The 14069-nt window shown below is 33.1% G+C and overlaps 1 protein-coding gene across 1 annotated transcript in view; it reads right to left on the minus strand.

The window, feature by feature from the left end:
- LOC132723631 (cytoplasmic dynein 1 heavy chain 1-like) overlaps window positions 1-12875 on the minus strand; it is a 64198-nt gene extending 51323 nt beyond the window's left edge. The window contains exons 1-12 of the mRNA XM_060708395.1: window positions 12530-12875; window positions 6138-6240; window positions 5737-5910; window positions 5209-5464; window positions 4803-4989; window positions 4188-4408; window positions 3462-3682; window positions 2944-3094; window positions 1892-1983; window positions 1060-1276; window positions 640-726; window positions 191-346 (exon numbers count right to left, since the gene is read on the minus strand). Of these exons, the coding sequence (XP_060564378.1) occupies window positions 191-346; window positions 640-726; window positions 1060-1276; window positions 1892-1983; window positions 2944-3094; window positions 3462-3682; window positions 4188-4408; window positions 4803-4989; window positions 5209-5464; window positions 5737-5910; window positions 6138-6240; window positions 12530-12767 (2103 nt within the window). The 5' untranslated portion in view covers window positions 12768-12875. The remainder of the gene's footprint in view (window positions 1-190; window positions 347-639; window positions 727-1059; window positions 1277-1891; window positions 1984-2943; window positions 3095-3461; window positions 3683-4187; window positions 4409-4802; window positions 4990-5208; window positions 5465-5736; window positions 5911-6137; window positions 6241-12529) is intronic.
- Window positions 12876-14069: the final 1194 nt, after the last annotated feature.

The raw sequence follows: 14069 nt of genomic DNA on the forward strand, positions 1-14069 counted from the left end.
ACATAATATATAGTTAGTGAGAGTGTTTGACTTCAATATACTTCTAATCTGATAACATTCTAGAATCAAATGAAGCTGCAAACATTGTATGTTATACATTAAAAGACTATCTTACTTTAAAACAATTATTCCTCTTTGAACGGCATATTAACTGTAAATATATTACTGAAAAACAAAATGCCATACTAACTTTTCTAGACCAATCTTCAAACAGTTCCTGGGTGTTAAGTTTATTTCTGAAGCTATCACCATCGGCCTTCAATTTCTGACCTTCAACATGATTTTCCCATCCTTTTCCAAGAACATCTTCTACACGCCTCAGATACGCAGTCAATTGTCGCTCAATCTATAATATACAAACATTCAATTCAAAATATGCTGATAACATAACTTGTATTGTAACAAACTCATCTATGAAGCTAACTTGTAAACTAAATACATGTGTAAACCTGACTTGAATTTCTGTTCTTATTTCCTGTTTCTTATTTATATTACACATTTTTAATACCAGTTTATTACAACATTAGTTCAGCAGATAATTTTTCAATTTGCTGCATAACATAAGTACATCCTAACTGCGTCTGTTGATTACAATGGTTTAAAAGAAGATCATTGTAAGGGAATAACAAAGAGTCATACCTGTCTAGCAAAGATGATACTACCAGATACTGAGGGGAAATCTCTAGCCTTGCTCATTCTACATGTCTTACTTTGTGGATATTGAACCTGGGTAATAAAATATGTCAAAATCACATCATTGCTTTAAATTTGTCAAATGTGTCGAAAAACTTATGAAATCAATGCATTTGTTCTTTTCTATAAAATACTAAATCCCATTTTTATATTAATTTACGTAAGCCAAAATTAGTTAATGTTATATTACCTGTATCATTAACACCATTTCTACATAATCACAACAATAGATAAAATTGAAATGATGTCGCTGAAAATTATCGAGTTTACATACAAAAATACTCTTCTAAAGAACCAATAATAATAAATGAATAACAAAATTTTAATCCCTTATTGATTTAAATACATTTAATTGTTATATGGTACCTTGAACTTCTCATGTAGAGACTCGATATCATCTTTCACCCTCTGCATGAGCTGTGTCTGATATTCACGTATAGCTCCACGAATATGTGGTCGTACAAACAGAGCGTTGAAACGTGAGAAGATTCTAAACATTTCATTGGCATTCTTGGCTGTACCTAGCTGGTCACGTAGTCGTGCTGTAATTCTTGTCTCTACTCGATCTATCCTCTCATCATACCTAGTAAATATAAGTTAACATACTGTTTATAAACTCTATGTCAACAACAATTAAATATTAATACATGCTATATAAACAACCATAAACTATTAGTACATTCTATATATACATCCATAAATTTTTGTTAATAAACTTTTAATACATTCTATGTAAACAACCATGAACTTTTAATACATTATGTAAACAAGTTACAACCATAAACTATTAATACATACTATGTACACATCCATAAACTGCTCATAAACTATGTGTAAATAACCATTAACTGTTTATAAAATCTATGTTAACAACCTTAAAATGTGTATAGACTATTAAAACAACTTTTTATGAACTAAAATGAACTGTTTATTAACATAACCTGTTAATAAACTCAATGCAAACAACCATTAACTGTTTACAAAATATAATTAATGCGTTCATATCCTTGTAAAGTTACACTTGATTAACAGATACTAAAAAGTAACTTGAGAATGAGGGCAAGAATTTACAAACACTCTTCATATACTAAATTCAGCTTAAAAACACATTAACAGTGGCATAGTGAATTTAAGGTTTCTTTCCACATAAAAAAACAAGTGAAACAAGTATGCATAAAGGAGATTAATGTAACCATACCTTTTGATGGCAGCTTCCCAAGCATCAGATCCTTCCTTGGAAACATCCAGACCGTCTACAACCTTCACATTCTCATATGCTAGGTTTACCTCCTGTTGATATAGAAATTTAAATGTTTTAAACATGATCTTTTTTGAGTTTTCTAACTGGTAGAGGTCATATGGTGACTTACCAGCTTTACTGGTGATGGTAGACCTCAGGGGCCTCTTATCATCATTAAATTAAATTGTTTTTTGCCAATAACAAAAAATTTGGATTAGTTTATTTTGGATACACTTAACTTATTTAATTTTACCCATGAAATATGGTGCTATATCAGTCAAATATATTTCATATTTTTTAAAAATAAATATGAAATATAAATATGAAAGTGGGCGGAGTCAAAACTCATATTTATTTTAAGGGACTTCTTTCGCCGTTTTGTTTGAAAAATCTGATAAATACAAAACAACTTTTTCTTGAATATTGTTTTGAAAACTATCTAGCATGATAGAAAATGGCCTAACTAAGAAAATTAATCCGAACACCAATATCTTTAATTCAGTAATTAACGCTGTACAGACGTTTAAAGAGTTGTTTACATGACGTCACAATGTAGCGCCAAACAGCGCGTGCTTACGCATAAATTACTGCGCGCTGTACAATTGCAGTTGGTAGCAAGCAAGGGGATTCGTTACCATTTTCTTTGATAACGAAATTAAATAAAAAGGTTATTTTTTCGTTTTTTGTGAAATATGGTATATATTTTCACTCAACATGATAAAATGCCACATATTTTCACTCGCCGTACCGGCTCGTGAAAATATGTGGCATTTTATCATGTTTCGTGAAAATATATTCCATATTTCACGCAAACGAAAAAATATCCTCTTATTATTGCAGATAAACAGTATGGAAAAATAAATCATATAAAAATACAGATTTGAAAAAAAATCACTATTGCAAAAGAAGTTAATTTTACAATTAAAGAAAATATATATATAGTGAAATGATTTCTACATACAGTTGTTGTTATTGTACAACCTATCAAATTGAAATAGTCAGATATTTACCTCAATAGCATTAGCATCAGCTGCCTCATCTACAACAGGTTCAAGCTTTGGTGCGATCTCCTCTAGAGGTGTACCAGGCTTCTGTTTACTGGTCACAGGTCTTAATACTCTTACAATCACTTGTCGAAGCTGCTCGTGCTGGCGACGGAATCTGGGAAAACAATCAATCACAGTTAATCACAAGATTTAATATATTTTTATAAGTCTCTTCACAACATAAATATTCAACAGAAAGACATAGGATATTGTTTTAATTTTCATGATTAACTCATTAACAGAATTATCAATGATACATCAATAACTAACAATGATCATGCCACTTACCTGGTCATTTTTCTCAAGATTTAAAAAAATAAATTACTAGCTTACTTATTTAAATATATCAATATAGGACTGCACATGTTTTACAAATGGGTTCAAAACTTAACTTCATTCAAAATTTAAACAAAGACATGTAGACTTAAACAAATAATTGAAATCTGTTGCAGTGCTACAAAAATGTAATATTTTGTACTAACTTCCTCATGTGATCAAGACGCCCCTGCAAGCGTTTATGTGCAGGATTTACACGCCAGACCATACGTAAGTGTTCCTCTCTCTTTTTCTTGACGATATCTCTCAGTAAACCTTGTAACTTATCATACTCGTCATCCCAGGTAGAAAATACATCAAAACATGCTGACATCACTTTCTCAAACTCATCATATGGTATATGCATCAAACGTCTTGTACCAAGTACCTGAACAAATTAAACAATATGTGACCATGTTCCTTGCAAGTAAACAACAAATTTAAAGTCATACATTCAGATTTTGATATTTCGCAATGTTGGTAAATGTAACTAACATGATAAAAGACTTTTCATTACTTTTTTAAAATTTATATTTAAAATAAAATAAACTTTCTTAGATTTAGAATTGTGTCTCTGAAATCAGAAACCATGCATGAACAGTTTTTAAAACTAATATTCCTACAACATATTCTCCTGATTCACAGTCTTTATGAAACTGTATAAGAGTTCATACTTGTCACTTAGTACAACCTGAAAAAGCATGCAGTAAAGACGACGGTTCACACTGATTTAATCTACTAATCTATGTTCACTTTCAAATATCATGCTATAAAAATTTATCTGAAGGATACCATCTTATTGTTGTTAAAGAAAGTTCAAGTCTTGACAGCAATCTTTTATCAAATATGATAAGCAAGATCAACAAGGAAAGGTGGCGTTCAATGAACTTTACCTTTAATAGCTGTGTGCTAAGATCCCTGGAGATAGCCTCTACCAATCTAAGGGCTCTCTGTATGGGGTATTTTGTGGGTCTGATCTTCCTAAGGTGTTGGAAGATTGCCTGTAGAGCAACACGTATACGGTCTAATTCTGTGGCAGACAGCAAGTCATTTAATGGAAAATCCTTCATCAGTTGATTATAGTCATTCACAGTGGTCATAGCAGCTTTCAGGCCTGAAAAAAACAACAACACTTACCAGTAACATATAAAAAGTGCTTGTAAAATCATGCCGGTTTTAGCCTCAAATCTACAGCATTATTTGGTTATGGAGGTTAAAATTGTGAAAAATTGCAGCTTTTAAAGATGAAAGAAATGACCTTGAAATTCCATAGATACAATCATAAATCTGAATTTCCAAACACATACATCTAAGGCCCTATTTTTGATATCTAAATAGGAAAGAAATGTGCAGTAAAATTGACAACAAATAAAAAGCCCTCTAGCTAAAATTAAACTACTCTAGCCCACCAACTGACATCTCAAATTAGTGACAAATTTAAGACTAGGACAAATATGGTCTTTAAATGTTAAATTCAAAATAACTTTTAAGCTAAAAATTGATCATACCTGTATCTGTATCAAAACTGACAGTAGCATGGAATCTTTTGCCATGCTTTAAGATATCCAATGTTAGGACAATTTCTTGGCTCTCTCTTTTCTCCTGAATTCTCAACAAAGCTCGCTCAAGGTTTAACCAGAAACTGATCTCCTGTAAAGCTGTGCCTGATGAGGGATCCCTGTCAAGCTTAGTCACCTGAATTTATACATGTATAATATCAGCTTTTGTGCTCTATTAATAAAAACATGCTGCATTTTCATTATATTCAATAATTGATAGTTACACAACTTTTTCTATCATGTTTACAAATTTATCATACTCCGTTATCATCATATAAACAAGTCCATAAAATAGTAAAATAACTTGTGAAATAATGTTGTTAAAGTTGAGAATAGCAAAAAATAACATTTTTACCTTCTGTATTTCTCGAATCCATCTGTTAACACCACTTTGTAAAGCATTTAAAAATTGTGCATCCTCAACTTTGTCTCCAAAATCTTCAACCTTAGGCTTCCTACCTTCCTCAGCACATTTTTTTATAACAGAAGACACAACAGCATGTATAGGTAAACTGATCTCTGGTATATCTATATTTTGCTGGAGATGTAGAAGTCCCATCTCAAGGTCAACAATCTTCTTCTCAACTGCTGGAGCCATCTTGTCACCATCCCTAAACATTCAAAACTCTTCTTTATCATAAATAACATATTGCAATGAAATAATGATGCCACTTGTGACTTGTCTGTAATAATTATCTTAAACACTTCAAACTATCACAGAAATAATATCATACAGTAAAGATACACATTAAAACTTATACATGTACATGGCAAAACTTATCATAAACACTCAATTTATTTGACAGTAAAAAAAAAATTACAATGATAATGAAATAAGTTAAAACATTATTGAGTAGACAAATTTTCAAGTGTAAATCATTACCTCTCAGCTTTGCCAGTTTCTCTAATATAGGACTTAAAGTAAGGGGATACAGCATGGCTGATGTAGGAATGCAGTGCTTCATAAGGGGAACCATCGCTGAGATTCATAATTTGAAGCTGCGAGGGAAATGATTTATCTGCCTCAACCACAGCTCCTCTCTTGATAAATACCAAACTGAAATAGCAATTAACAACGACACTACAGTAACTCTTCTCTTGGTAAATCAGTAAGTAGTGCTAAAAAATATGTAATTGATAATCATACATACATTTAAACAGCACGAAAAAGCATTTAGTCAAACGATAATATGAGATACTTACTATCCCTTTTAGAAAAGTATTTTTTGGATTAAAATATTTTTCAGAAGTGTGACAACTTGAATTATTTTTTAAAAATGTAACCTGAATATTTTGGAGCTTGTGAAATGCACATCTGAGGATATGATGTATGACACTCCGGCCTCACCGTCTCCTTCCCCACTGTCTGCAACTTCCTCAGACTCATCTGGTAAATGTATAAAAGAAAATACTCAATAATTCTATTCTTGAACATTCTACAAAAAAGGTGTCAGCTTACTTTCTTCAAATCTGACAGGGTCTTTGAAATGAAACATATGAGCCGTGTCACGACAAAACCAACATAATGAATTTGCAACCAGCATGGATCCAGACCAGCCTGCGCAGTCTGATCAGGATCCATGCTGTTAGCTTACCAACCCTATTACAAGTAGAGAAACTGATAGCGACCAGCATGCATCCTGACAGATGCGCAGGCTGGTCTGGATCCATGCTGGTCGCAAACCCATTATGTTGGTTTTGTCGTGATGCGGCTCATATAGTTAAACTAATTATTTTTTGATAATGATTTAGAACATTAAATTATCATTTAACTAGGGCAAATCATTATCACTTTTAATACTGATAACTGGCCATGAAACTATGTACTAAACCTGCACATTGATACACAGTGGTACAGTAAAGATATGAATACATAAATGTTTATAATTACAACGGCCTTACCTATTTGGAGAGTGAAAGAACTAATTGCTAAAGAAATCAAGATTCTGAAAACTAATTGCATGCTAAATTATCAGGGGCCCAGAAATTTGACAGATACAATATAGATACTTTTATGTATAAAAAAATGTCCTTTTTTTCCCTAACACACATTTGGTAAGACCTTGAGAGGCAGCATGAAATACCCAAATATTGCCCAAATTTACTAAAAATAAATATTTGTATTAAAAAGCTGTTTTAATTCTGAATACAATACAGGGTTTTTTTCCAGGATTTTGGGAACATGACCCATACCCTATTTGGAATTTCAGTGAGGTTTTGTTAAAATTTAGGAAAAAATGCATGACTAAGTTTGCAGTGATTAAATGAATCCAAAGAATCACTGTCTAGGATGGCATATTCAAAATTTAAACACCATAACAGTGAAGAAGCTCTTATTTTCAAAGATTTTACAATTTATTATTTAATATTCTTATTTTGTAATTTGCAATAGGGATTTTTTTCCTGTGAATTGGGAAAATAAATTACTATTTTCAATTGGGAATCTGACCAAATATCGGCTATAAAATAAGCCAAAAACTAGAAATGTGCCCCCACCGCGCCACTGTTCTGTCAATCTTATGACTCTAGGTCAAATATTTTTTGAAAACTAAAAATCTTTTACTAAGTAAAGGGCAAGAACTTTACAAAAACTGAATAAATCCACAAGCAAACCCCAAGGTGCATAAGTACACATGTTGACCACCATTCTTGTTAACTTTCAGGCCTACAAGTCAAATACTTTTTGAGCTATGCATGAACAAGTTGAAAATTGCAAATTTATACTACTGTAAGTCAAGGGCAATAACTTAAACAAAACTGAAAAAAATCCACATGCAAAGTCCCAGGTGCATAGCGTCACAGTGATGTGAATCATTATTCCTGTAATTTAGTGATGTTGATCATTATTCCCGTGAAGTTTGTTGATTCTAACTCAAGCACTCAAGGAACAAATAACAACATAATGAAACGGTTTTTACTAAGTCAAGGGAAATAACTCTTCAAATACTGAATAAATCCACAAGCGAAACCCCAGGTGCACAACTACATATGCTGAGCAACCTTCCCATAAGGTTTAATGACTCTAGGTCAAATCCTTTTTGAATTACATGCGACACAAGTTGAAAATTGCAAAAATTTAATAAGTCAAGGGCAATAACTCTAAAAATACTAAATAAATCCAGACATAAATACCCAGTGCACAACTACATATGCTGATCAATATTCCACGAAAATACCCAGGTGCACAACTAAACTTGCTGATCAGCATTCCTGTAAAGTTTCATGATTCTAGGTCAAATACTTTTTGAGTTACATGGGACACAAGTTGAAAATTGCAAAATTTTACTTAGTCAAGGGCAATAACTCTAAAACTACTAAAAATATCCAGATGAAAATACCCAGGTGCACTACACTTGCTGATCAACATTCCTGTAAAGTTTCATGACTCTAGGTCAAATACTTTTTGAGTTACTTGCGACACAAAAGAGAACAGACGGACGGATGGACGGACAGACAAGGGTAAATCTAAGTGCCCGCCACTAAGAATTACTCAGCTAACAAGCCCCTTTGATGTGGTAATGTTAATGGATTATCGATTATAAGTAAAATTAGATCTTTTTTTTTTTAATTCAAATAAATCTTGAGGTGAAATAAATAACAAAAAAGTCAAAATTTAATTTTAAAAAGATCTGTTACATAATGGAAATTCACTGTATCCCACTGTAACCTTTGTGTAACCCATGTATCCCTGTATCCCTTGTCATGTGGGGGTGAAAAATAAATGTGATTTTGTGCCATATATGAAAGTGGGGGCACAAAAATCCTTACAATATATACTTACCCTAAGACATAACTAAACATACCCAAATACACATTTTCCTATCATTGTGTTTTGATCCTATACTCCATTAAAGCTGTTCTGTTACGAAATTAAAAAAAAGGGCAGTGTTTTTCCTCACTTAGCCACTTGATTATGCGAAAAATTTTCACTTAAATTGCTAATTTGGGAAGTAAAAAAGCAGGTTTAAGTTCAGATTTTTGGGAAAACTGCATGATTTTAAAGAAAATTTCAATTGGGAAGAGGCCTTTTATCAGAGTCTATTATATAAGCAGGAAAATCACTGAAGGGACACTTGTATGAAATTACAACAAACAAGAAATGTGTCCATAGGACACGGGTGCCCCCACACTCCACTGTTTTGTCAATCTTATGACTCTAGGTCAAATATTTTTTGGGCTACATGTGCCACAACGCTACATGTGCCACAAGTTGTAAACTAAAATTCTTTTACTAAGTAAGGGCAAAAATTTTACAAACACTGAATAAATCCACAAGCAAACCCTAAAATGCATAAGTAGTAAAGTACACGTGCTGACCAACATTCTTGTAAACCTTTCAGGCCTACAGGTCAAATACTTTTTGAGCTATGCATGAACAAGTTAAAAATTGCAAATTTATACTTAGTCAAGGGCAATAACACTAACAAAGCTGAAAAAATCCACATGTATGCAAAACCGCATTTGCGAAACTTCACAGTGATGTTTATCATTATTCCTGTAAAACTTGTTGATTTAATTTCAAGCACTCAAGGAACTAATAACACAACATTATGGAATGGTTTCACTATGTCCTGGGCAATTTCTCTAGAAATACTTGATAAAACCACAAGCGATTGAAGCGAAACCCTTGCTTTCGACTACTCGAGCATTTTATCGTCATTTCCGGCAAGTTTAAGTCATGAGAGAATTATAGTGTTGTGTCCGGGCTCAAGAAGGGAAACAAGAGCACAAATGTATTCTAGGCTCTGGTCGCGTATTGACTATTGGTTGGACCGTTTACATTTGGGAGTTTGCAATCTTTACTTTATTGAGACTTAATGGTAAACGGTATTTTTTCATATATGTACAAATTGTTTGAAAACAAGTCTTATTGTTCCAACAGATGTCCCATTCGTGTTAAAATATTTCCGATAAAGTGTTTACAGGGGAATTTTATGTTGGGAGGCAGAATCTGACCCCCAAGCATCAGTGGTTGAGAAAAACCCAACAGCGGTCCTACTAAACACTGCTAAGGACTGCTAAGCAGTCCTTTGTGCCTCCACAGGAGCCTGAAATTATATCAACAAGAGCTGTCAGAAGGACAGCGCGCTCGACTTTTTTAGTGCTTGCCTATAAAACAAAACTTTGACAGTTAAGGGCACACAAGACTTTAACTAGGAATTTCTAAGTACAAATCAAGAAACATTTTCACAGAGTTATCTTCTCTTGCTTACAGATAGGTCTCATGATGGCACATAAGAACTCCAACTTCCAAAGTAATATCTCAAATGGTTAAGTCAACAAGTGGACAAGAATGAAAATCTTAACTGAGTTTCTAAGTCAAAAAGGGCCATAATTCAAATAAAATCCTTAACAGAATTACCTTCTCCTGCCCATGTTTTGGGACCATGATGGTAACCAAGTATTCCAACTTTCAAATTAATATCTCAAACAGTTCAGTCAAAAAGTGGACTGGTACTAAAAACTTAACCAAGATTCTAAGTCGATAAAAGGCCTTAATTTTTAAAACAAATCCTTGACAGAGTTACCTTCTCTTGCGTACAGATGGGGGTAATGATGTGAAATAGCATTAAAAGTTTCAAAGCAATATCTCAAAGGGTTAAGGCAATAAGTGGATTTTACCCATATTCAATGTATTTTCTAAGTCAAAAAGGGGCATAATTCTGTCAAAAACCTTGACAGAGTTATGTCCTCTTGTCTGTTGATGAAGGTCGTGATGGTAAACAAGTATGGTCAGTTTCAAAGCAATACCTCCAATGGTTTTGAAATAAAGTGAGGTGGTACAAAAAACTTAACCAAGCTCAATACACTTTCTAAGTCAAAAAAGGGCCATAATTCTGTCAAAAACCTTGACAGAGTTATGTACTCTTGTCTGTAGATGGAGGTTATGATGGTGAACAAGTATGGTAAGTTTCAAAGCCATACTTGTAATACTTCTGAAATAAAGTGGGGTGGTACGAAAAACTTAACCAAGGTGTGACGCCAACGCTAACGCCGACGCCGGGGCGAGTAGGATAGCTCCTCTTTTCATAGAAAAGTCGAGCTAAAAACAAAAAAATAACGATTTAAAAAAAAAATCCCATATACATACTATAAAAAACACAAGGAAGGCAACAACATTTCCCCACCCACCGCTACATTTACAAGGAATATTTATAAAAACGCCTGGGATTTACTTCCGAGCACTTTTAATCAATAAAGCACATTAAAATCTTTCAGAAACACTGATTACTCTTATCAACTATCCAACTATTACGCCAATTGAATGAATTTATCACTGCATTTCTCCCATCGTCGGTTCCATTGCCAGTTCTGTGCTAAATTCCGTCATACCGTTATTGACCGGTCTTTGTAGATACCGAAATTCTTTCCAAAACAAAAAAAAATAAGAACGATTTAAATAAAAATCCTATATTTATAATAGTATTTATAATATGGGATTTTTATTTAAATCGTTCTTTTTCGTTTTTGATAGAATTTCGGGATCTACAAAAACCAGTCAATGACGGTATGACGGAATTTAGCACAGAACTGGCAATGGAACCGACGATGGGAGAAATGCAGTGATAAATTCATTCAATTGGCGTAATAGTTGGATAGTTGATAAGAGTAATCAGTGTTTCTGAAAGAGTTTAATGTGCTTTATTGATTAAAAGTGCTCGGAAGTAAATCCCAGGCATTTTTATAAATATTCCTTGTAAATGTAGCGGTGGGTGGGGAAATGTTGTTGCCTTCCTTGTGTTTTTTATAGTATGTATATGGGATTTTTTTTTTAAATCGTTATTTTTTTGTTTTTGATATAATTTCAGGCTCCTGTGGTGCCTCCCGAATCCGGGTCAGCTCGGCCCTAAAACGTACTCGGCCCCCGAGTCAGCTCGGCCCTATTCCAACTCGGCACGGGTCAACTCGGCCCACTTTTCAATTATTAATATTTAGGTTTGTGTTAACACTATTTATTGTAATTATTGTAATTATTTATAATACACGGATTGACAGTTTCGAACTAGCAGCAGACAGGCTTTTCTTATCAGTAGAATTGCGAGTAAAGATAAACGATTGCGTATCTCACTGTATTTCTACACGTTTTTGTTTCATTTTTTTTAAATATTACTTTACAAACACATTTTATTAGAATCTAGATCTATATTAATATTATCGAATCTGTAAAACAGATAAATAACATTTTTTTCTAAATATACTTTATTTCAGAAGAAGTACAATGTATCATTTATATAATAATAAGATATTTCTTATTATTCATTTACCTTAACAACATGCAAAGCAAAGTTAATACGTTATATATATTTTTGTAAAGTGGGCCGAGTTGACCCGTGCCGAGTCGACCCGTGCCGAGTTGGTATAGGGTCGAGTTGACTCTTTTCCGTGCCTCCCTAGCGGTCCTGCAACTCATGGAAAGCATAATTCAGAAAACAGACCCAGAAAACAGAGACTGAATAAATTTTTGGAATATTGATCCATGAACTTACCGTTGTGTTTAACATCACCAGTTATTTAGTATACAATATAAGTAAAAATGCAGCCCCATCAAGATGACTTCTTAAAATTTGGCTCATTGCCAACTTGCGAGATGATGATTCATTTCCATAATTTTCAGGGAAAATAATTTAAAACAACCAATGGCAACTATTTTTTGTGAAAGTGTTTGAATTACATACCTTTAGTAGATGAGCGTTGTACCAGTAACGTTGGTGTTTGTGGATCACTTAGAAACTTTTTTATCTGCTCGACATTATTGCGATCTGACAGCGCGGCCTTGAAAGATGCAGATGTGCCATCACAATCGTCGAGTAAAACAGGCACACACCGTTCTAAATATGTGACAAATTTATCCGGATCTGCCACAGACTGGACAGGTTGAGCTGGCTGACCCTCGGCTTCCACTTGGTCTGCCATCCTGCCTGATGTCTGGAGCTATTTTGAATTGTAGTCGTGTTCCTGAATCGATACAGCAACCTGATGAATCACGAGAACATCGGACGTTATCCGGGGACTTTGACCGGGGTTCTGGATAATTTGAATCACAGAATATTCGGTAATATTTAGATTGAACGCCGCTAATTTTTCTGTGCAGTGATCTCCCCTTATCATTGTGAGGAGATTGCAAATTAAATTTTTGTTTATTTTGATTGAATATTTATTTATTATATGGGATATACTTATAAATGAAATATTGAGAAATATTGATGAAATAAAATGCGTATTTTCATTTTCCGTATTTTCACTGTAAAAATTTATTTTTCACTGCAGTGAAACATATTTTCCGTATTTTCACTGGTGTCTTGCCGGACTACTTTCTTTTTAATTCTGCCAGTACCCAAAATATAAGGGAAAGTCTTTCAAATTTTATCGCAAAAAAAAGAGAAAAATGTATATAATAAACAGAAAATTCAAGTTTTTTCTATAAATACATGATTTATTTTCATCTTGTGGGATGAAAATTACCATATTTCACTCGTGGCTACCGCCACTCATGAAATATTTATTTTCATACCATTCGATGAGAATAAATCATGTATTTATAGAAGAAACTTGAATATCCTCTATTTACTATATACTTATATATGAATTATTGACAAATATTGATGAAATAAAATGCTTAATTTCATTTTCCGTATTTTCACTGTAAAAATTTATTTTTCACTGCAGTGAAACATATTTTCCGTATTTTCACTGATGTCTTGCCGGACTACTTTCTTTTAAATTCTGCCAGTATACAACAATTTTGAGAAAAGTCTATCAAATTGTGATGTCAAAAGAGACAAATGTATATGATAAATAGAAAATTCAAGTTTTTCTACAAATACATGATTTAATTTCATCTTGTGGCATGAAAATTATCATATTTCACTCCGTCTCGTGGCTGCTGCCACTCATGTAATATTTATTTTCATATCACTCGATTAAAATAAATTATGTATTTAAAGAAAAAAACTTGTATATCCTCTATCTATTGACATCGAGGCCAGTACTGTAGAAGCACAAAGTGCTGTAACTAGAATAAAATAGAATAACATATTATATTTCCAAGCAAGGGTTATACAACAATAAATGTGGACTTATTCGTATTAGAATGAAAAAAAAAAAAACAGGTAACATGCAAGCAAATGTTTTCTTTTTGTTGTTGTGTTTACAGCAACAGTGTATTTTGTTTTTACGGACTATATATGTGTTCACCTACAGTTACAGACGACGTGG

This window comes from Ruditapes philippinarum, unplaced genomic scaffold (assembly GCF_026571515.1).
Source record: "Ruditapes philippinarum isolate M1 unplaced genomic scaffold, ASM2657151v2 ctg1207_1_1_1_1, whole genome shotgun sequence".
In the NCBI taxonomy this organism is placed as follows: Eukaryota; Metazoa; Mollusca; class Bivalvia; order Venerida; family Veneridae; genus Ruditapes; species Ruditapes philippinarum.